At 34.4% G+C, this 11703-nt stretch overlaps 1 protein-coding gene across 3 annotated transcripts; it reads left to right on the top strand.

Annotated features, from left to right (window-relative positions):
* The first annotated feature begins 5987 nt into the window (after nucleotides 1-5987).
* Nucleotides 5988-10481, top strand: LOC130823767 (probable UDP-3-O-acylglucosamine N-acyltransferase 2, mitochondrial). Of its 3 annotated transcripts, none has more exons than XM_057688519.1 (10): nucleotides 5988-6315; nucleotides 7313-7517; nucleotides 7801-7877; nucleotides 8504-8553; nucleotides 8826-8890; nucleotides 8981-9032; nucleotides 9115-9185; nucleotides 9288-9354; nucleotides 9837-9908; nucleotides 10039-10481. In XM_057688519.1, exons 1-10 carry the CDS (start codon nucleotides 6153-6155, stop codon nucleotides 10111-10113), a joined length of 897 nt encoding a protein of 298 aa, XP_057544502.1. In that variant the 5' UTR covers nucleotides 5988-6152; the 3' UTR covers nucleotides 10114-10481. The 3 variants fall into 3 exon arrangements, with proteins under 3 accessions (XP_057544502.1, XP_057544503.1, XP_057544504.1); XM_057688520.1 differs by having other exon boundaries at nucleotides 6000-6315; nucleotides 7400-7517; XM_057688521.1 differs by having other exon boundaries at nucleotides 6178-6315; nucleotides 7308-7517.
* The last annotated feature ends 1222 nt before the right edge of the window (nucleotides 10482-11703 follow it).

Raw genomic sequence — 11703 nt, 5'->3', positions numbered from 1 at the left:
GTTGTGACATTGCATAACTACTCAGCAAAAGTTTGTGAAAGATTATTTGCAAGGATATCAAGATCCTGCCTTGTTACAGCCTGGTTTTCCCAATGAGAAGCAGAAGTGTCAGTGCTTCGAGCCTTAGACGCTTCCTTGGTGTGAGTTTTTCGGGGTGCCATTGAAAAGTTCAGGGTTTAGTGTTGGGTGATTTGGAAAGTTGGTACTTATCTTCCCTACAGACGGCATCAAACTGTTTCTGCTGAGAAACTGTCGAATTTATAATGGAGACTTTGAGAGGGAAGTACCTTTGAATTAAGGGAAGTAAGATGATCTAACCTCCGCAAGTGGTGTACTTGCAACCACAAAGAAGGACTAAACCGGAGGCTAATGTCCCGAAAAAGCCCTCCGATGCTTAAGTCAAACCGGAAAATATAAATGTAAGTATGAGTATGAGAGGGTAGAATTGCATAACCTTCTTTTAATAGAAGGATGATACATTTTATAAGAGTGTATGTATGTAAGTTGAAACTGCTAATTGGTTATTTCTATAGTGCTGCCTCATGGAGAATATAACCATGAAGTGACATAGTGACGGAGGTTACCTTGAGATGGTGGGCGATTACCCATAGAAGTGTCTTCAGTTGAAGCGAAAGCAGGAAACTGCTGTATGATATCCTGATCATGTGATTTTGACCATTATTGACTTTAAGGGTCGATATTAACTTGTATTTTTGACCCTTAACCATTGACCAAGAGTATTTTGAGTATTTCGAATATGGGATTTTTAATCCCCAACAAATTTAATTTTATACTTTTTATGAAGTTTATGTTTTAATTACATTGTATTTTTCTAGACTAAATTGATGAACATTAATAAGGCAGAATGAGGACTCAGGAATAGAAGAATAGAATTATATAGCATAAATTTTTTAAATTAAGTTGTAATTATACATAAGTAAAGCATCTTATGAAATAGATAATAAATAGTTTATCCCTTGCTTTGCTAAAATGATGTCATTTCATTAAGATTATAGAAAAAAGTTTAAAGTTATGTATACTTTATCCAACTTTAGAAAAAAATTAAAGAAAGTGATGATTCAAGTGGTTAGCTAATCCAATTGTCTTCCAATAACCCAAGTTTTCTCCCATCGGCCATCTTTAGTGTTAGAAGATTTGAAGACTCACAAAATTCTTTTCTAATTTGAGAGATATGAGAATGTGGAAGTTCAATGGTTTTGTAATAAGTATTATTTTCTCATTTGATATATTTATAAAATATCTCATTTTCTTATGAGTAATATTTTTCTCTTATTACTTATACTGTTATAAAATCCAACTATTTACATAATTGTCATTAAATTATCAATTTTTTCTCTTATTCTTTTACTATCTCCTCCCATTGTTAAATTAGCCGAGAGTTCATCGGCTTAGTCCAGATTATCGGGAGATATCATTCACTCAGAGGCGGAGCGAAAATCAACAAATTCTTTAATGTCATGTGCAATTTCGAAAATTATGGTATTTTTTAACTACGTTGTATCTTTAAACACTTAATATATACTACGTACTTTAATATTAAGGCTCATAATTTTTGAGACTATATACGATTGAATATGTTGAACATATGCTCAAAACCTCTCCTCCATTCATATCTCTCTAAGAGACTAGACCCAAGGACTAAGAAATACGGGCTATACCGCGAGTGCTTCTCCCTTGATTCAAATTAGAAAGCTTATAAAGTGTAGATCTCCATGTACAACTAAGCCACCAATTGTTGAGCTAACATTTTAGTTTCTCATACATTATTTGAATTGGTAAGAAAAGGGGTTTTATGGAGATGTTTGAGTTGGTCCAAGACCACATGTGCCCGTAGCCAAAATGAGCTAGTTTTGGGCTTGAGAAATAGAACATAATTTTTTTATTTTTTTGCAAATAAAAATTTTTATTTATTCACCAGAAAAACACAATATATTAAAACTTGGAACTCAACTAATCCTAATTGCATCAGTATAAAAGCACGGACTACCTTTAAGGAAGGGTTTCTGCACCCGACTCTTCACATGCATACGAAAAAAGAAGTGACCAAGAGCAAATAAAGAAACGTCAAGCAACAACACTATACAATAGGTGCTATACAAAGCTGCCAAGTAACATAGCTGTACAAAGAACAAAAAACTATAGCAACTAGTCTCGTTTCGGTAAGCTATCCATATCAACTTATTTTTAGAGTAACAAACAATTTTTCTTTACAAATAATTTTGCAATTGTCTGTTAATGCAACTAGTGAATGGTTAATAGTAGGTTATAATTAAGGATCCATTATTCCTTTCAATAACACCCTCAGGGATGGTTATGGGTCCAGAACCCTGTTGGATCCGCCCCCTTTTTTAAGGGTTTGGGTCTTAATTTTTGAGACACATCGGATTCGAGTCGGATCTGGATAAAAAAATATCTGACAGACCCTGGACCCGCCCCGGACTCAGACCCTAAACTTTTAAATTTTATATTATGAATTTCTAATTTCTAAATTCTAATATTAATTTTTTATTATTAATATATAATGTCCTTCTCAATTCTCATTCTGCCTCACAGCACAACCTCAGCCTAACCCTAATCTTTTTCTTTCTCATTCTGCGCCTCTGCGTCTGCGGTTTCAGCCATCGCCGTCGCCATCCTTCTTCACCAATTCAGTCGACCTCCACCATTCACGCCAGTCCAGTCAACCTCCACCATTTACGCCAGTCCACTCCAGACTCCAGGTACTCCATTTCTTTGATTTTCTTTAATTTGTTAGTAATTTCAATTTTTATTCTTCTATGTATTATGTGGTTTTATAGCCTAAATTTTGTTAGTGATTCCAGTTTTCTTTATAGCCTATATTATCTTTAGTGATTTAATGTTCTTTAATTTTTCTTTAATTTGTTAGTGCTTTTGTTAATGATTCCAGTTTTCATTCTTCTATGTATTTTGTGGTTTTCATTCTTAATATATGATGAATTAGGTCTTAATTTTGGTTTTATAGCTTAAATTTTGGTGAATTAGGTGACAACATTAGTGTGAACTGTGAACTGTGAAGTCTATGAACTATTGTATTTCGATTTTCGATAGCTAAGTTCTTCCTGAGGGCTGAGTACAAGCAAGATGAATTTAAGTTATTGTATTTCTAATTAAATAAGACCAACCCACAAATATTTTTTTGTTGAATTGAAATCAGTGTGTTTTAATTCTCTTTGGTCATGGATGAAGTTGTAGGCTTGTAGCCTGTATATATAATTCTGTTTTAAAACAACACCATTTTCTACTTGGTATAGTCGTATAGATAATGGATGAAAATCAATCACAATGTACGTCCAAATCAATGGCACAACCACAAGATAATTTTGTTACGGAGTCAAAAAATACATTGGATGTAGATGAAGAAGGGTTTGTTAATGATGATGGTACTCCAAGTCATTGCACAAAAGATAAGGGAAGGAAAACAACCTTTGAGGCATGGAATTATTTTGTAACAGAGGAAGTAAATGATGTGACTAGAGCTGTTTGTAAGCATTGTGGTGTTAGTCTAGTAACTGGTGGTAGTAGTGGTACTTCTCATCTCTTGAAACACGCAAAGAAAGTTTGCTCGGGAAGACATTTGAATCTTGCACGTGGTCAAATAACTTTAAGAGTTAAGAAGGAATGTGAGGGGTCAAGTTCTCTGAAATTTAGTGGTAAAAGCAAACTTAAAGAGTTCGACCAAGATTTTTCGAGAAGGGAATTAGTTTCCATGGTTATCATGCACGAGTATCCATTGTCTATAGTGGATCATATTGGGTTTAGGAGGTTTGTTGAAAGCCTTAATTGTAATTTTAAGATGATTTCTAGGTCCACATTAAAGCGAGATATCATGAAGATGTTTAAAGAAGAAAAATTTTCTCTACATGAATTGCTCGAGCATAATGAAAGTAGAATTGCAATCACTACTGATATGTGGACTGCAACCAACCAGAAGAAGGGTTACATGGTCATAACTTCGCATTTTATTGATAAACAATGGGTCTTATGAAATATGCAATTAGCAAGAGTTCGTAGGTGTCTTGATAATTTGGTTGTGGAGTATCAAAGGAAAAGTGATTTTGTGAAAAATGTGAATGATGTTGGGCAAAGTAGGAAACGACCTGCACCAAGTTCTATAGAGGTGCACGAGATGAATTTGCTCAATCTAAGAGAACTAAGGTTAGAAAGGTGAATAGGTGTGAATTGGATTTTTATTTAGAGGAAGAACCATTATCGAATGATGAGGACTTGGATATCCTTTATTGGTGGAAAGTAAATACGAAGTATCCGACTTTGCAAAAGATTGCGAAAGATATTCTTGCCATCCATGTTTCTTCCGTTGCTTCAGAAAGTGCTTTTAGTACCAGAGGAAGAGTTATTAACCCTCATCGTTCAAGACTTCATTTACAAACTGTGGAAGCATTAATGTGTTTACAAAATTGGATGATGGAAGACATAAAAGGTAAAAGTCTATCTTTTACTAATTTAGTATTGGTTTGTTTTTGGTTGGCGATCTTAATTTGTTTTTGTTTTTAAAATCTCTTTTTAAGGTTTTTCAAAAGATGCTTATGCTTGCTCCACAATACTTGATGATTCAGATGTTGATGACGAACAACAAATAGATGCGATTCAACTAGTACGCTTTAACTTTAATGGTTTTATTTTGATTTACTTTTTCTTTATTGAAAAACTAACTTATAATTGTTTGATATTTCTTTTAGGATCTTGATGAAGTTGAAGAAAATTGATCAAAATTGATTGTAATTTGTAATGTTATGGAAAATAAACTATGTATCTCATTTAGTCTTTTATATTTGATTTTTAATTATGTATTTAGACAAGTGTTTTTACGTTTTAGTAATTATTTTGTATTTGAATTCTATGGATTCGAATAAGTGTTTGTAATATGATAATAAGTTGCTTACAAAAATACAAAAAGACTTGCAAAAGGTTCAATTTTGACAAATCAAAGAGGCTTTGTATAAGACCCATTAAGGACCCATTAAAGACCTTAAACTCGTCAGATCCGGAGGGTCTGGGTCTGGGTCTGAAAATTTTAGACCCTTAGGGTCCGGATCCGGGTCTGGATCCATAAAAAAATAATAGGGTCCCGGTCTGACCAGACCCACCCCATGATCATTCCTACCCTCAAACATGTGCTGGTCAATTTTATTATATATTTCCTCAGTCTTATTAAATTTGAAACATTTTTTATTTTGGCCCCTCCTATTTAATTTGTATTATTTTTATTTTTGGATAATGGTTCACCACTTTTTTTAATCTCATCCATACAACTCTCTTTTAATTTCATCCACACAATTTATTCTCACTCTTCATTTATTACCACTTTCTTAAAAATTTACCTCTTTCTCTTTAATGCAATTCTATCAGCACTGATAAGTAGTCATCTAACACCTATAAAAAAGACTCTCATTCAATTCTCAATTCACACTGTAATTAAATAAGCCAGCTGAATCAACTAATTATCAAATTGCTTTAAAAAAGCATGAGCGGAACTTAATAAGTGCGAGAGCCAAGAGGGGCATCGTACTCCTAATTTTTTATATATAATATATACATAATGCATAGTAATACGATGACACCTTAATATTTATGGGACATTCCACATGGTGATTCTGAGTTTTTGACTTTTTTACAAATATTTTTTTAAATTCACGTGGTAACCTAGAGCTTTCAACTTTTCCATGCAGTGAACAAAATGTTAAGTTTTTTTGTTAAATTAAATACTTATTTCGATTGGATTTCAAAATATGTGTTCAATTAAAGTGATCATAGTGTTTGTTTTTTGAAAAAAAATATCATTAAGTTAACAAAAGAATAAAAATACTTCCATTATATCTACCACGTAAAAAAATTAAAAATTAAGATCACTATTTGGATTAAAAAAATTAATCTACTACATAATAAATCCGAATATTCTAGAATCTAGATTATCGCATGAAATGAAATTTTCCTGAGTGTGGTTACCAATGATAAAGCCCCTCTATTTTTGGCTCAAAACCTTCCTTTCGGTCAAGTCGAGATCTCCTCCCTCCTCGGAGTCGGGGTTAAGGATTAAAGTACCCATGAATGACGAAACTTACCGATAAAGAAAGAAAAACACGGGTACATCCATGGCTTACCTTGCACGAATCTCGAGGTTGACCTACTTTTCATCGTCCACGACTCTTCCATCTCTTATCTTTCCTGCTACAGCAAGCCCACAATGGTTTGATTGGACTGTTCATTCCCCATTTTGCTCTTTTCGTTCTTTCGGATCATACACTGCCAATTCAGGTTGTTCTACTAACTTCTATCTTTTAAGTGTTTGTGAAATTGTTTCAATGAAAAAAGTTACCATTTTGAAAGGTTTTGTTAATTAATTGTATTAAACATAGATCATGGGTGATTAAATATAACATGGTTGTTTTGGGAATCCACAAATCCATACTGGATTGTTTTGACTCTTGGATGTAGTTTCAAATTTAAGACCAGATGACTCGTAGGACAAACGTGGAAAGGGTTAGAGGGGTATGATTAAATGAATCATTTATCACTTAAAATGGAAATGAATGGACAATAAGAATCTATATAGACGACAATTAGAATTGATATATTGGTTAATATGGTCGACATTAATTTTTTGGGATTAAGGGTTTAGTATTGGTGTTGTTGGTGTTGTTGGTGTTGCTTGCTGCTAGTTTGCATCAGGTCTGTTGTCCTCATTATCATTATATCCGGTGTATCCCGCTCTTAAGAAACTATGATCAGATATATCTATGGATGTATAAAGGGGTAAGTGTAAAAGTGCGGCAAAAGACAGGTCTAAAAATTGGAATAGTTGGAAATTATTAAATTAGTACAAAGCGAGTAAGTCATGGTGTAAGACTGTAACTAGTTCTATATTTAGGAAGTACTAGGTATAAAGTAATTTGTATCATCCATACTCTTGTTAGGTAGGTAAAGTTTGTTTTGTCCTTTATTAATCTTTGAGGTACTGAGAGTTCTTTCATATCTGATTTCCAAATTGCTTGGCAATCCTATGAAAAACTTGAAGACTATGTAGTTACAGGTAGTTGTTGTTAGGTCTTTGGAACTTATGGAATGGGAACTGAAAAAGATAATCATTTGGTTGTTTAAATATGTAAGTGTAGTTCATTTAGAAATGGAAAATAGTGATTAAAGAAGAAATTATCTCAAAATTATGATGCATAAGGTAATGTTAGAGAATGATCAAGTAAAGTTGTTATCTTTGACTCTAATTTGGATCATAATCTCATCATTTGAAGTTTAGAAGATGGCATGGTAGATCATCAAGAGTATCGAAAGTGGAGTAATGGAGGTGGATTATGTCATAACTCGGCTTGTATTGATCCTACAGCAGTTGTCGAAATTGGAGCTGTTATTCACCAAAGAGCGACTTTGGGTGCCAATGTTTATGTTGGATCAGGAGTTGTGGTTGGACCTAGTGTCACAATTGGTCAATCTACTAGCCTTGGGTATGCGTTTTGACTTTTATTTTCGACTTGGGATTAGGCTGTTTGCTTTAGAAGTTGCGATATTTTTTCTCGTCTTATTTCTTAGAAGAAACATTGTGGTTGTTCGGATAGCCCTTGATGTGTAGCTTTGATTTTCTTCAAAAAATATATGAAAATGTATTTCTTGATTTTGTGAGTTATTTCACTCTGGTTTACAATTGTACTCCATATTTTTTCTTAAATATAGAAGTACCTTTGAGTGAATCAATAACCGGTACATGACTGAGTTACCATTTCTTTATAGGTACAATGTTGCACTGAGCAATTGCTCTATTGGTGATTCATGTGTTATCCACAATGGTGTCTGCATTGGTCAAGATGGTAACTTTAATTTTCTGCATGCTCAAAGAATTTCATCTCTTTGTTTCATTCATTCCACTGTAATAATCATTGGGTGGACTAGTAAACTCATCATTTATGATTTGTGTTGCATCCATGGTTAAATGGAACGTGGAACGTAGCCACGTTCCGCGATCCGGGAATGTCCGTCCCCAATCACCATGAAACGCGACCCAAATCGCTCAAGGTGACGTTCCGGTTTAAAAGACCTTTTTTAAAAGGTATTTTTGTCTTAATTTATAAATTACAGAAAAAAAGGTAGAAAAAAGAGATAGAACCAAGAAATCTAAAAATATTCCACTTGAAAAAAATTTTGTAAAGCGAAATAATCATTTTAATTTAATATTGATTTCAAATGTATATTTTATGCATAATGTATCTCGTACCCAATTGTTCCCGAGTCAATATAGGTTGCGTTTCGTGTTCCCGTTCCCGTCCCTCGTTCCAAACCGAATGTCGTTCCAAGTAACAATGGTTACATCAGACAATTGATGCAAATCTCTGCTAGTTTAATTTGTGGTCAGCCAATTGTATTTTTCTTAATCCCTGGTCTTAAAATGTAACGATTGGCGTTATTTTGTGATAGCCTTTCTTTTGTTAACTGACAGGATTCGGGTTTTTCGTAGATGAACATGGAAACATGGCAAAGAAGCCTCAGGTTAACCTCCTTGGACTTAAATCTCCGTTTCCCCGTTACATTTTGGCATTTGATGTTTTTCCTCCTTGGCTCTTGTGATCTGCTATGTTCTGAATATGTAATTTGTGAACTTCATTCTTTAGGATTGTCTCGTCTTCGAATATGCCTTGTATTCACCTACTATAAAACTTGTCTTGATTGTATTCTGTAGTTCTGGAAGTGTGGCTTGTGGGCTGCACACCTATCTTTGATTTGGCTTAGCCTTGGCTAACTGTGCCAATTCCATTTTCCAGGCACTGTATGTGAGAATAGAAAATCACGTTGAGATTGGTGCAAACACTTGTGTTGATAGGGGAAGGTGAGTAATATTTTTCATATCAAAATTGTTTGTCATGTTGGAATTTCTTTACCCTTTTTTGTCTTACATTTTACGTTAACTGTAACGCAGCTGGAGAGATACGATCATAGGAGATTACACCAAGATAGACAATCTCGTCCAGGTGCTTCTTTTGATCACTTTGATTTGTGTTAATGCTGTTGTATCTGTTCATGTTTTGGTTAAGTTAAAGTCCTTGTTTGCAGATAGGCCACAATGTAATTATCGGCAAGAGTTGTCTCTTATGTGGACATGTCGGAATAGCTGGTTCAGCCACGTCAGTTTCGACTACCTTGCTTTCGATCTTAAATGTTATTACCTTTCCAATTTGATTGAGTTTATGATTTGGAAGGCTGATTATTGATGTTTTCTTGTTTAGAATAGGTGACTATGTTACTTTCGGTGGTAGGGTAGCAGTTCGTGATCATGTTTCCATTGTTTCGAAGGTACGTATCACAATTGACAAGGTGTTGTACAGATTTATACTTCTCCTGTTCTAATCAATTGTCCTATTTGATTTTGCATATTTGCCGATGTACTATTTCAATACTAAATATATTCAACTGTGTTTGGTTAAAAATTACAAAAAGTTGATGTTAGTAAAATTTACATTGATACGGATGTCATAATATCTTACTTGCTATGTTTTAACTTACAGATTGAGAGTAAAATATAAACTAAGAACGATTGATGAACATTGTCAAAAAACAAATGAAATATTTGATCAAAATATAAAGGAGTAGTAGTACTTTAGTTTCAGATTATAATAGACTATAGTAAAACTACTCGTAAGTCATACGCACTTCTTATTTATGCAAGAGGTTGAAGATGATGTTCACAATCAAGGGCCAATTAGAAACAACCTCTTTGTTATTGCAACGACAAAAACGTGTATATACGACACCTCAATACCTCATGGTCTTTGTAGGTTCGTCTTGCTGCAAATAGTTGTGTTACAAAGGACATCAAGGAGCCTGGAGATTATGGTGGCTTTCCTGCGGTAAGTTTCTTTCAATATCATAAGACTAATAGAATGAATCGATGAATGACGAATGAGCTACCAATATGGTAATGAAAGTTGAGAATGATACTGTGCGAAGTCTCTAACTAAGGCTGAGACTTCTCTACAGGTTCCTGTCCAGCAATGGCGAAGGCAAGTAGCTGCACTCCGTATGAACTCTATAAAGGATATACAGAACTCTTGAATCTTATTTATCATTCCACATATGCCGAAGCTAGTAAGGAGGGGGCTATTATTAGTCAGTGAAGATTTGTTTCTGATGCATTTGTTTTGTGAGCTATCGATGATTTCTTTTCTCGTACTAATATGAGATTCGCAAGTATATGTAGCTACTTGAGGATTTTGAGGTGCATCTTAGTCAGGAGAACCGAGAACAACATGCATGAATATATGCGACATAACAAGGGACGGAGGAGTAGCTGAAACCCCGATTAGGAGGCTTGTCAATGTAAGAGCTTACTCATCTTATACATATGTTAAATTTGTTTTGTGTTCTTGAGTTGTGCACTTGTTTGCAAAACTAACTACATTAATGATAGGATATTTTGATTATTTGATCATCATAATTTTTTAAGCAGAAGAAATTTTAATCCAGATTTTTTGGGATTTAAGTGTAACAACCCGACTTACCGTTGACTGGGTAAACAGGGTCATCACTAGGTTCGTTTCCCAAGAAACTGAAATCACACTTCCAAAACTTGAGCAAAGGGGTCACAAGCTCTTCAACGTGACTAACTCAGCTAAATCTCAAAACCAACATCTAACCATTACACAAGATAATCATACAATTCTCTACAAGTTCAAAATAACCAACACAACCAAATCTAATACACATTTATCCAAAAATCTAATACAAAACTACAAATTCCCACGTGCTCAGCTCCAAATACAACCTTGGAACACTATTCAATCACCGCTAACCCATCGTTCTCGACCGGTTCCGATCTGTAATCAACTAAAAGATGGAAACAACAGGGAATCAGATTAAACTGAATGAGAAATAACAATCCAAAACAACAAAACACAGTAATTCAAATCATAGGTTTAAAAGCAACATCAATACCCTAAATCTATGTGCGCACAAGGAGTCTAGTTTGAGAGGTGCCCCACAGCTCTAAGGCTATGTCGCTCTCGGGTGAAGCTAGTCAATATCTCAATGAAAATACACTTCAAAAACAGGGAGCAGGGAACAATGTTCCTCAACTCCGTCAATGACCAGCTCGCAAGCTGATCCATTGACCATATCATATAATCAGCATAAACATTCACAACAACATTTGTCTCAACAATTTCCAATTCAAAAGAGCTTTAGTAAAAAGTTTATTTTCAAGAATGTAGTCTGATCAGACCCTTTAAAGGACTGCTACTACTCACCAATGACGACGCTTCAAAGAGTCAGGTTCGATTCGCAACTATCAACTAGAAAGGTTCCTCGATGACGTCGCCTCCTGAAGCATAATAAACATAATATCACAACAAAGCGTTCGATACTACAAAATAACATGTAACTTATTACATCTCCTCCTAAGACCGCAGCGTAACCAAGAGTTATGCTAGCATTCTAACCTTTAAAATCTTACAGTCGATTCAAGAATATCAATCACCCAATACTTTCTTATAAACAACCATGTTCCACCAATTTCGTAAATTCAATGTCCATCCATCTCACACTTACATATCAAGATTCACAAGGATTTAAGGTTACACCAAGACCCTTAATCTATTAGAATGTATTTGATCAAACACAAAGGTCATTGTTCTTCCTACAATCAAC

The sequence above is a fragment of the Amaranthus tricolor genome, chromosome 9 (genome assembly GCF_026212465.1).
Source record: "Amaranthus tricolor cultivar Red isolate AtriRed21 chromosome 9, ASM2621246v1, whole genome shotgun sequence".
NCBI lineage: Eukaryota > Viridiplantae > Streptophyta > Magnoliopsida > Caryophyllales > Amaranthaceae > Amaranthus > Amaranthus tricolor.
Note: the sequence above shows the minus strand (reverse complement) of the source record. Positions and strands in the feature narration are given on the sequence as shown.

Bases quoted from the DNA above. Each gene is read 5' to 3' on its own strand.
- LOC130823767 (XM_057688519.1), top strand. From the start codon at position 6,153: ATGGCTTACCTTGCACGAATCTCGAGGTTGACCTACTTTTCATCGTCC. The intron at 7,518-7,800 runs GTATGCGTTTTG...ATTTCTTTATAG, and splicing joins GGTCAATCTACTAGCCTTGG to GTACAATGTTGCACTGAGCA. The intron at 9,186-9,287 runs GTCAGTTTCGAC...TTTCTTGTTTAG, and splicing joins GGAATAGCTGGTTCAGCCAC to AATAGGTGACTATGTTACTT.